At 44.9% G+C, this 12139-nt stretch overlaps 1 protein-coding gene across 4 annotated transcripts in view; it reads right to left on the reverse strand.

Annotated features, from left to right (window-relative positions):
* The window catches only part of TOP2B (DNA topoisomerase II beta), a 497734-nt gene that overhangs the window by 371172 nt on the left and 114423 nt on the right, over positions 1-12139 (reverse strand). For all 4 annotated transcript variants that reach the window (XM_085630531.1, XM_085630530.1, XM_085630533.1 and 1 more), the window contains exon 3: positions 991-1081. In XM_085630531.1, the coding sequence (XP_085486657.1) occupies positions 991-1081 (91 nt within the window). The remainder of the gene's footprint in view (positions 1-990; positions 1082-12139) is intronic.

Below are 12139 nucleotides of genomic sequence, written 5' to 3' on the forward strand. Positions count from 1 at the left end.
CTTGAATGTATAATACTACGCTACTGCTACCGGAATCTCCAATATACAGATTATATACACTGTCCTGTCTTTGTATACATGCTCACGTGCTTTGCATTGTTACTGTCAAGAAAATCTGAAAAATAAAGTTAAAAAAAAAAAAGTATAATTATAACTGCTGAATTTCTATGGTTGTGTGTGGGTAAAAAGTGAACCTAACTATAATGTCCCTGTAACCTTTTTTTTTCCCCCACTGAATTTCAATTTTTTTTAACATACAGTAATATATAATTACCGTACATTAATACAAACCCAACCACACACAATCGCGCAGGGTCTAGCCTGCAGCCAACTCCACCACATGCATCCCAGTCCACGCTGCAAATGGCTTTGGGCCGGGTACGGTGTGTGTGTTTTTTTCTTTTTTCCTAATGGGCTTGTGATCCACAGGTACCCGCGGATCCTCAAACTGATGCCACGAAAACATTTTTGGGGCTATTTCTTGCCCATGAGGGGCCCCTTAAGGACCCCTCCATGTGTCCTATAGGGTCAGGATACAAGAATCCGGACCCCTCATGTGTTTTCACACTTTGTTTTTCCCTCCCCAGGGCCAAGCGATCAACAAATTGGCAGCCATAACTTTGCATTCAGGTTGCAGTCAGCCAATCAGGGCTTTACTTTTCTAATCAGATCTGTGGGTACCCGCGAATCCGACCAGCCTCTTACCCCCCACACGCTCCCCTTTTTCTCAGCCACCCCCGCCCCCCACCCCCAAATGAAAAATCACCTGAAGCTTTTCAAACAGCAGCTCAACTAACTTGTGCACTAGTTTTGTACATTTCGGGACAATTCGTCGAACGGTGCCAAAGTTATAAGCAAAACAAACAATGCTTCGCCTATGTGAAAAGTTAGTCCTAACTATAACTACCTACTGTCTATTGCCAGTAGGCAATATTTATAGATATAAAAGTCCAAGCGGTTTACACACAAAAGGTAACAAAATTGACCTACCTAAAATTTCATCGAAAATCTTGTACAGTCCGGGTACAAAGGTAACTTCTCTACAATTCAGTCCGATCTCTTCATCATAAACCCACATTGACTGAAGAGAAAAAGCAAAACAATGAATAGAACATTTTACTCTTTGCAAAAATGATAGGCATTTAATTATATGCTACATCAAGAGCAGTGATCAGTGCAACAATCAGGAAACAAGGTGATTCAGATTGAAACTGTGTGGGCGTAAAAAATTTAATTTTAAAGCCAAATTATTTCTTTTATACCACAATCCATCTTTTAGTAGTTCAATGAGAAACAAAATGCATTTACAATGTAAAGCCTACCTACAGATCTGACATCTTGAACAATTTTACTCTTTCACACAGCTGCGGGAGGGAACCAGAAAATGTCAGCAATCATGCTGGTGAACATAACTGGCAGTATACTGTGCAATGCTTGCCATTTATAGTAAAACTGGTGAGTACTTCACAACACAGAGCCTGCTTAGAAACATAACAAGCAATGGCAAAGTCAGCAGGTTTCACCTCTGCACCCTTTTTTACCATAAAAAAAAACGAAATTGGGGAGTGGGTTAGGGACGAGGCTGCACAGAGGGAGGGAAAGTGGTAGAGGACACATCAGAATGGAAAAGCACACAATGGAGGGTGGACAGGGAGGGCTGGGGGACAACAGAGATTGGGCGGGAGAGGATGGAGCAGCAAGCTGACAAAGGAGGGTGGATCGGACGACAGGCTAACAATGGAGGGTGGGGGCAAAGGAGGGTGAGGGAGCAAAGGAAAAAAGAGTGGGGAGGGGATGGTAGAACAAGAGGACAACGGAGGGTGGGCAGGATAGGATGGATTGCAAGGGGGCAAAGGCAGGTGGGGGAGGGGCTAGTAGAACAGGCCGACAAAAGAGTAGGAGGGAGGAGCTGGGGAAGCAATGTGACAAGAGAACGCTGGTAGAAGGGGCTGGGGCAGCATGCTGACAATGTAGGGCAGGAGGGGAATGGGACAGGAAGCGGACAATGGTGGGTGGGCGGGAGGCGATGGTGCAGGAAGATGACAACGGTGTTTTGCCAGGAGAGGATGGCGTAGGAGGCTGACAACGGTGGGTGTGTACCGTGGTAGGTTCAAGTATTACTTAATATAGTGCAACACCAATCAGTCTATGTTTATCTATATTCCTGATTGCTTCTTTAATTTCATTGCTCGCAAACCCAATTATGAAGTTGTCCTTAGAAATAGTGTGATACTTATACGGTTATGAGACTTTCAATGCCATGAATTCTGGGGTAACACAGGTTTACCTTGCCTGTCGGAACAAACTCCCAATATGGAGGCACTCTCTTGTGTAACACATATTATTCCATTGCAGTATACCAATACCTACTTTGAAGATGGTCCAGGACAAACTGACATTTGACAGTAGAAATTCTGCCCCTATCCTTTGGTACTTAATATCACCTTACACTGCCTGTATCTGTAAATTTATCAGTAATTGAGTGTTTACATATATTGATACAAGCCTCTTACTTGTAGGTGTCTGTTATAAATAATTTTCTTCCTGATTATGAACCCGCTCTAAATGCTTATGTTGAGGGGCTGAAACGTCTACAAATATGATAAGCGGACTGTGTTCTTAAGAAATTTGGTGGTGGATGTCAACACTAGTTTGACGGGTGTGGACTTCAAAACATTCTATTGTCTCGATCAGCCACATGTATATACATTGCACATAGCACAAATGCACTTTTCATTCACCTTATATGACTTTCACTGCTCCGTCACGCTTTAGGAGCACAATGTATAAGTCTTAACTCATACTATGTGAATTAATTAATATATTCATAAATGAGATGTATAAATAAATGCACTAAACCCATAACTGAAACGTACTCATTTGAAATGCTTTTCTTCTTTCCCTAAAGTAACACTATTGCTGTGTTGGTCAAGGGCTACACGGCCCTCCCGCACCCCCCTCCAATAGGGACCAATTTAATTTAACAACAACAGTGGGTGGGCAGGAGGGAGACTAGGGGATGGAGCGGGAAGCGAACAACGGAGGCTGGGTGGGAGGAGATGGAGCAGCAAGCTGACAACGGAGGGAGGGCGGGAGGAAGCGGAGCAGCAAGCTGACAACGGAGGGTGGGCGGGAGGAAGCGGAGCAGCAAGCGGACAACGGAGGGTGGGCGGGAGGAAGCGGAGCAGCAAGCTGACAACAGAGGGTGGGCGGGAGGAAGCGGAGCAGCAAGCTGACAACAGAGGGTGGGCGGGAGGAAGCGGAGCAGCAAGCTGACAACAGAGGGTGGGCGGGAGGAAGCGGAGCAGCAAGCTGACAACAGAGGGTGGGCGGGAGGAAGCGGAGCAGCAAGCTGACAACAGAGGGTGGGCGGGAGGAAGCGGAGCAGCAAGCTGACAACAGAGGGTGGGCGGGAGGAAGCGGAGCAGCAAGCTGACAACAGAGGGTGGGCGGGAGGAAGCAGCAAGCTGACAACAGAGGGTGGGCGGGAGGAAGCAGCAAGCTGACAACAGAGGGTGGGCGGGAGGAAGCAGCAAGCTGACAACAGAGGGTGGGCGGGAGGAAGCAGCAAGCTGACAACAGAGGGTGGGCGGGAGGAAGCAGCAAGCTGACAACAGAGGGTGGGCGGGAGGAAGCAGCAAGCTGACAACAGAGGGTGGGCGGGAGGAAGCAGCAAGCTGACAACAGAGGGTGGGCGGGAGGAAGCAGCAAGCTGACAACAGAGGGTGGGCGGGAGGAAGCAGCAAGCTGACAACAGAGGGTGGGCGGGAGGAAGCAGCAAGCTGACAACAGAGGGTGGGCGGGAGGAAGCAGCAAGCTGACAACAGAGGGTGGGCAGGAGGAAGCAGCAAGCTGGCAATGGAAGGTGATTGAGAGAGTTTGGGAGAAAAAGCGATGACAAAGTGGGCGGGAGGGGCAGGGTTTTTGGGAGTGGATGGGTAAGCGCAGGGCCAACGCAGGGTGGGTGGGAGGAGATGGGGAAGCAGAGGGCCAACGCTGGGAGGGTGGGAAAGAATGGGGAAAGCAGAGGGCCAACGCTGGGAGGGTGGGAAGGAATGGGGAAAGCAGAGGGCCACCGCTGGGAGGGTGGGAAGGAATGGGGAAAGCAGAGGGCCAACGCTGGGAGGGTGGGAAGGAATGGGAAAAGCAGAGGGACAACGCTGGGAGGGTGGGAAGGAATGGGAAAAGCAGAGGGCCAACGCTGGGAGGGTGGGAAGGAATGGGAAAAGCAGAAGGCCAACAAAAGGTGAGTGGGAAGGAATGGGGGAAGCACAGGGCCAACAAAGGGTGGGTGGGGGGAAGCACAGGGCCAACAAAGGGTGGGTGGGGGGAAGCAAGCACAGGGCCAACGCAGGGTGGGTGGGAGCGGTAAGCAAGCACAGGGCCAACGCAGGGTGGGTGGGAGCGGTAAGCAAGCACAGGGCCAACGCAGGGTGGGTGGGAGGGGTAAGCACAGGGCCAACGCAGGGTGGGTGGGAGGGGTAAGCACAGGGCCAACGCAGGGTGGGTGGGAGGGGTAAGCACAGGGCCAACGCAGGGTGGGTGGGAGGGGTAAGCACAGGGCCAACGCAGGGTGGGTGGGAGGGGTAAGCACAGGGCCAACGCAGGGTGGGTGGGAGGGGTAAGCACAGGGCCAACGCAGGGTGGGTGGGAGGGGTAAGCACAGGGCCAACGCAGGGTGGGTGGGAGGGGTAAGCACAGGGCCAACGCAGGGTGGGTGGGAGGGGTAAGCACAGGGCCAACGCAGGGTGGGTGGGAGGGGTAAGCACAGGGCCAACGCAGGGTGGGTGGGAGGGGTAAGCACAGGGCCAACACAGGGTGGGTGGGACAGGAAGCACAGGGCCAACACAGGGTGGGTGGGACAGGAAGCACAGGGCCAACACAGGGTGGGTGGGACAGGAAGCAGTGTGGGCATGGAGTACAGAGGCAACTAAAGTACTAAGATATCAGCTGTGATCGTAAGTAGATCACATTACACCACTTATAGAAAGAAAATACAAAGACGGAGAAGAGACCCTGGGGAAGAAAATGTGGTGTCAATAGGTGGGAAAAGCTTTATTTTTTTGTGCGTCTTCAGTGCCGTTATAAGTCTTGCTTCTTCAAGATTGCAAAGCCCGTCTTAAAGATTGCAATACTTCTTTAAATAATAAAAACCTGAAATTTAAACAACTTCTCAGAAGGAAAAAGATGAGCAACTTATTTTCTCAGATCAGTTACCTCAAACAAAAACCTTGAGGAGTCTAGCCTGGAAACATAAAAAAACTAACTAAAACGAGTAAAAGGGGGAGGTCTCATGCTGACTAAATTAAAATCACACAACTTTACAAAAGGAAGAATAGTAAATAGGTACAGATGTAATGGATTAACAGAAGGGAGGTGGTGTGGTGGTATCCCAACAAAAATTAAAAAGATAAATCAATATAAGAACACATGAAAGATTTTTTAGGTAAATATGTCTTTGTAAATGTTCCTTTGAGAAGAATTACCACACACGTTCAGTGAAAGAGAAAGGGATCAAGAAAGAAGGGAAAGCAAGAAAGGAAAGGAAAAAAGCAACAAAAAGGAAAGCAAGAAAGAAAGGTAAACATTCTATGAACACTTCTAGAAGAGTAGCAGTTGTTACTGAATGCATAAAAATATACAGATTTCAAATTTCACTACTTTCTGGTGAAGCTTGCAATCTGATGCGGACAACATTTTCCCCATTAAGACAATCTAAGGCAGCTTCTTACAACATAAGGCTTCTCGTGGGGGGCAGTATCGGTGAAATATCTAGTTAGTCATCTCACTAACTCTTAAGTAAACTGTGTGATCATAATATCCCACCACTACTTGAGACTCTTTTTAAGGACCTCTACAGCTAGGGCAGGCTGAAGAGCTCATGGTTATGGTTATGGAGAATAGCAAGTATAACAAGCATTGGCAAAGCCAATAGGTCTCGCCTTTGGGATCTTATAAGTTTTTAGCCAGAGCTATTGGGTTTGCCAATGTCTTTAAGCTATGCTGTAGAGCATTGTGGCTAATGTGCATTATGTTGAAAAGTTATAATAAAACAACATACAGCCATGCTCTTGACTGGCAGATCCAAAAGTGCCAACTATAAATGAGCTATGCCCTGTTGCCTGAAGATCATTTTCACAGGATGTGGCCCATTTCCGACTGTCTACTTACATATGCAATAATAGAAGCAGGAGGCAGAGGATGAACCACACACTGAAAACTATTTAATGGTAAAATAAAACTTATTTGTGATCATATCTAACATCATTAGGAATAGATAATGAGAAACTGGGGAAAATACATAACATCCTAACTTATACAGTTTGCATGCATCTTTTTGAGGCCAGTTCATAAGTCACTGTTTTGTATTAGGATTGTAACTTGTGAACTTGCTGTAACAAAAGTATCCTTATAGCAAAAGCGGTAGCCCACTAAGCAATCCACATAAAATACAGTACTGTGATCCGCATGGTACACTTCCTTTGCAGCAGGCATATTAACCCTCTGTGCTACTTTATGAGTTAAATTGCCACTAGACAAAATTCAGATCACTCTCCTACAGGAACATTAATCACCAGAGTTATCTTGGCTTTTTTGTTGCTGCCTGAAAACTGCTGGAAGCACAAGGAACAGCAGCAAGTGTTTTTAAAACCATAAGTTACTTGTAAACATAGCGCACTCTCCTCTCCCCCTCTTAGCCCCCCACTACCAGACATCCCACCTTATGGTCAGCACCCATTGCGGCCGTAGGGGTCACCCTAAAGCCGACTGTTTTTATTCCCTCACACATTACAATTATTGCCGGGGGATGCTGCGTTGTACAATGCAGCGCAGGGAGCTTTTCACAATATTAACATGCAAATACACCTAAAAACAAATAATCTAAACGGGAAACCGGTCCACGGTCAGCCACTATTATAACAAGCATTTACAATGCAACGGTCTCGGCATTGTTAAAGTTAGAGCTATTGGCATTGCTCATGACATTTTTGTTTATGTTTTTGTTTTTAAAACATTTAAAGAAACTGCATTGTTATTTACAATGTCAATAGCTTAATCACTCTCAAATGCGAGACCTATTGCATTTACACCCACACACACACCGCCACCCACACACACAGAGCCACCCACAGAGCCACTCACATAGAGCAACCTGATTGTGAAAGAGGCTGACAAAGGAGGAAACCCGGTCACAATACACATTGATGACTACATACTAGAAGCAAATCGACAACTTGGGGATAACACCTGTTACGAACTTCTCACGAATGATCCAACCGCAGACATCCTCAAATCCATTAAAACCAGACTTGACAAATGGTATACCTTGGGACTTATATCCCAATCAGAAAAATCATTCCTGTACATACCGTACCCCACCATGCCAACCCTCTACCTCCTTCCCAAAATACATAAAGGCACCTACCCTCCACCAGGAAGACCCATCATAGCAGGAATTAATTCGCCCTGCTCACGAATAGGAGAGTACGTGGACAGAAAACTACAGGGACTAATGAAAGAAATACCGTCTTTCATCCAAGACACAAAAGACATTCTGAACAAACTCCAAGATATAACGTGGGAACCAGATTTCATACTAGTCTCTATTGACATTGTCAGCCTGTACACATCCATCGAACACCGCGATGGACTAACTGCAGCACAACTCTCATTATGGACACAATCAGCCAACCTACTGGAATGCAACAAAATGACTCTTGAAATGCTGAACTTCTGCTTGGAAAACAATGTCTTCAGCTTCAATGGGAAGATATACAGACAGAGACGCGGGACAGCTATGGGAGCCAAATTCGCGCCGCCGTACGCATGTATCTTCATGAGCCACGTGGAAAAATTCTGGCTGTGGGACCATAACTTCGCCGATTTTACCTCACACATAATACTCTGGCGACGATACATCGATGACATTTTATGCATCTGGCAAGGAGATGAAACACTTCTAAAAAGATTTCTGGAAAAACTCGACCAAAACCCCTGGGGAATCAAAACGACTCACACTTTCTCCAAAAAGGAGGTCAATTTCCTGGACGTTACTCTTTATGTCAAAGACAATACGTTACAAAGCAAACTTTACAGAAAGGACACTGCAGCTAATTCCATCCTGCGAGCTGACAGCTTCCACCCACGTCACAACATCAAAAATATCCCTAAAGGAGAACTTCTGAGGACCCGCAGAAACTGTAGCGAGGATGAAGTCTTCGAAACCAAAGGGAATGAGATCATATCAAGACTATCCGAAAGAGGATATGAGAAGTCCACACTTAAAAACACCATGACAACAGTATCAAAGTTAGATCGCAAACAGATGTTTACAACTGATGGTAAAAGAAAAAATAAGAATGACTCAGCAATAAGATTTATTACAGACTACAGCATTGGTCATCACCAAATCAGGCAAAGCCTGAAAAGACACTGGCACCTGCTACAACACACTCCAAATCTAGCTGATGAAATCAAAACCTATCCGGAGATAACCTTCAGACGTGCCCCGAACCTAAAAGACATACTGTGCAAATCAGAATTTGAGGATAAACGCAAACAAGTTACCACCTTTCTAGACAGACCGCCAGGATACCATACCTGCAAGAACTGTAGTGTCTGTAAACTGAGCCGCGACAAAACCAAAAAGATACCAATGACACAAGGAAAAGAATTCACAATAAAAGAATGGATTGATTGCAATAGCAAATTTTGCATTTATGTGATCCTTTGTCCATGCAACCTACCATACATCGGGAGTACAATCCGACCCCTACGTATCCGGATACAAGAACATTACCGTAATATCCACAAACACACATCCGGTCACCCCCTGACGGAACATTTTGCAGACAAACATCAACACAAAAAGGATTTCATCTTCTATGGACTGGAAATTGTACACCAGACCAAAAGAGGAGGAAACCGAGAACTGAGACTTCGCAGACGCGAAAGCGAGCTGATCATGAACTTCAAAACAACTGAACTAGGACTCAACAAAGATGCAGAAATGCATGTATGGCTGGGAGATGACTAATTGTATTAACTGAATGTCCACCTTTTCTGATTGTTTTTTCTCCCTAGGGTGTGAAACCATTATGATTAACATCCCTATCTTAAAACCTAGAATTTCCTCTCATTCCCCTGGAAATGTGTCTGAATAGTATTTTGTACAAAATCTACACTATATATCCAGAACCATTCCACAGTCCGACCCTTGGTATCCCCGAGAATTTCGCTTTATATTTCTACGCACCTTCTTGAATGGCCAATGATCCATTGGCCCCTTTCAACTCAACTAAATCCTTATAATTTTTCTTACTAGAAACTTTATTTGTCCTTGACTACTAACATGACATTTAAACGGCCAATCTACCTCCCCCGTCCCCTTCCCTATCCAAAATGGCGCTCCCGCACGAACCAGGCCACTTCCGGGTCCCGACCCGGATGTCCTTCCATGAGCCCCGCTATTTACGCTGCCTCCGCTAAGCGCACAAACAGAACTGAATGAAACAGAACACTCGTACCGGGCATTAGCCAAGATTTGAGGTAAGCATTGCAACGAAGCAGTTACTCCCGTCGGCTTTACCTCCTTCTTTGAACTAAGGATTTCTTTTCTCCTTTTTGATCCCCTCCCCTTAGAATCCGACTATATCTTTCTAGCACATCGTGGAAACGTCCATTTTCAGTAATACCCGGTAAGCTCTACTCTGCCCTTCCTTGCCTCTAACGCTTAAATACCTCACTCGTCACGAATACCATCACTGTAAAATATAAATCTGCACGACCACAATACTCGTATTTTGTTATACTTTTAAATTTAAAATTAAACACGCACAGTGAAAACGCCTCTCTGATCACGTCTTGCTGTAATCACGTCAAGTCTTGTCACCACTGTATTATCAGTTTCTACTTAACTTCATCATTCAAGAGCACGCTAAACCTTTTACATATGCCCTCACAATACCGCGCCACGTAAATATAAATACGTCTATCCCGTTTGGGACCACAATTTGCCGTGCTGCCGACCTCGACTTTTTGACGGCCGATTTATAAGTTCACGCATGAAATACCTAGTGCACGTTAATGAACTCTTTCGAATGATTCAGACGCCTGTAAATTCCCTCCTTGATTACCCTATTCACGATCTCGCGTACAACCAACCAAGATACTCACCTCGAGCATTTTATTACACAACAACCACGCCACCTGATTTTACCTGATCACTGAATCACGACCACTTGGCTTTAAGCCTTCTCACTTTTCTCGTCTATAATTGAGATATCACCATACTCGCCTTGCATGCGCTACGACCAGTTCCATTATAAAGACTAATTTAAATCCTCTCTCTCGTGACAAACCCTACCGACGCAATATCAACTCATCACCCTGATGCCCATGACCCGGTACAAACCTGTAAATATATAACTTTTACTTATTTACACACCAAACTTTAATGTTTTGTTGGCCCACAATGTGTCATATATACGTTTCGTCATTGCCGTTCTTCACCAATGTATACTTTTTTGGCACTGTTATTTATTCACTCTCGTGTTCCATACTCTATGACTTGTCGAAAATTTCATACCGTTACGCGTATGTGGATCACATTACATTTACCCTGTAAATTGATACAAATAACGTATTTTTCTCGATATATGACAATGTTTCTGTTTATACACTCGAATGATCTGTGGCATATGGAACCTTTGACTTCTTTGGTCTTGATGACCTCCATTACGTCCTGTGATTCTTCTTTCTCTAATATGGACATGCACAATATTGTATTGTATCCTATAATATGTCACACACTGTACCTTTAACTTACTTATTCTTGATACCTACTGTACCGTCCACACTAACCCTCACGTGACCTCTCCAAATAATTAAAACAAACCCCCCTTCTTTTTTCCTTTGGCTTTCTTCTATAAAACGCACTATCCTTTTCCCTACTAATTCTCCGCTGTTAAACATTACTCCTAAATGTGTATCTTATTGTTCTTTCTGTTTTCTTCTCCCATTAACGTTCTTACATTTTGACTCACTGGCCTGTTTTCTCTTTAACTCTTGTGCTTAACATGTCATATGCATTCGCATATCCCAAATGTTTTTTACCTACCCTTAAAATGAACAGCCCTGAAGAAGCCCCAGGCCTATAGGCCATGTAGGGGGCGAAACACGTGTTGGCTGTGCCACCCCTTGGTTTTTTCTCATACCCACCCCTATGTATGAGTGCAAATAAAGGACTAGCTCACGTTTAAATCAACTTGCTTTGAATTGGAATTTTTTCCTCCAAGAATCAGAATACACTAATCTTGCCTTGACAACCCATCAGAACACACACAAATAGAGCAACCCACACACAAATAGAGCAACCCACACACAAATAGAGCAACCCACACACAAATAGAGCAACCCACACACAAATAGAGCCACCTACACCACTCCTAAAACATTAAATCTCGCGAGCAAGACTGCGCAAGCGCAGCCTTCGCTAGCCCAGACCTAAAAAGGACCAGGTCATTCTTGGTGGTGTATCTGATTGATTGAGTTGGGGGCCACCGTACAATATAAAGGCTATGGAGTAGATCTATGTTATAGTTTTATTACACCGAACATATGAAAAGGATACTTGTTAAATAGGTGGGACTGCTATTTAACAAGACGAGATCACAAGTTCTCACTCTACTGATTACTGTGCATAATATAAAAAAACACAATGGCTTTTGTGTAGCATATGAAGAGCATATACACGTAAGGACAATAATAATAAATTACACTCATCATGCACACTTTCACATCAAGAAAGCCCCCATCACATTAAATGTGCACGTCGTAACCCCGCCCCAGACCATTGATCAATTTAGGAGTACCTACACTTGCTTTTTCCAATTTAAAGCACTGGTTCGATGGAATGCCTTAAGATGCAAGAAAGTGTTTTACATAAAGGAATAAATGCCCCAAGGTCTGCACGAGTCATAGTGACAAGAAATAAGGATCCAGAGTGAATCAGTAACTGCTGGAAGATAACATACCTGGGAACAGCTACTGCCCTATAATGAAAAGTGATGCCCAATGTATGGTCTCAGACCGGAAGTGATAATTTCATCTGTCCTGGGGCTACAGAGAAAGAAATTGG

This window comes from Triturus cristatus, chromosome 10 (assembly GCF_964204655.1).
Source record: "Triturus cristatus chromosome 10, aTriCri1.1, whole genome shotgun sequence".
Classification (NCBI taxonomy): Eukaryota; Metazoa; Chordata; class Amphibia; order Caudata; family Salamandridae; genus Triturus; species Triturus cristatus.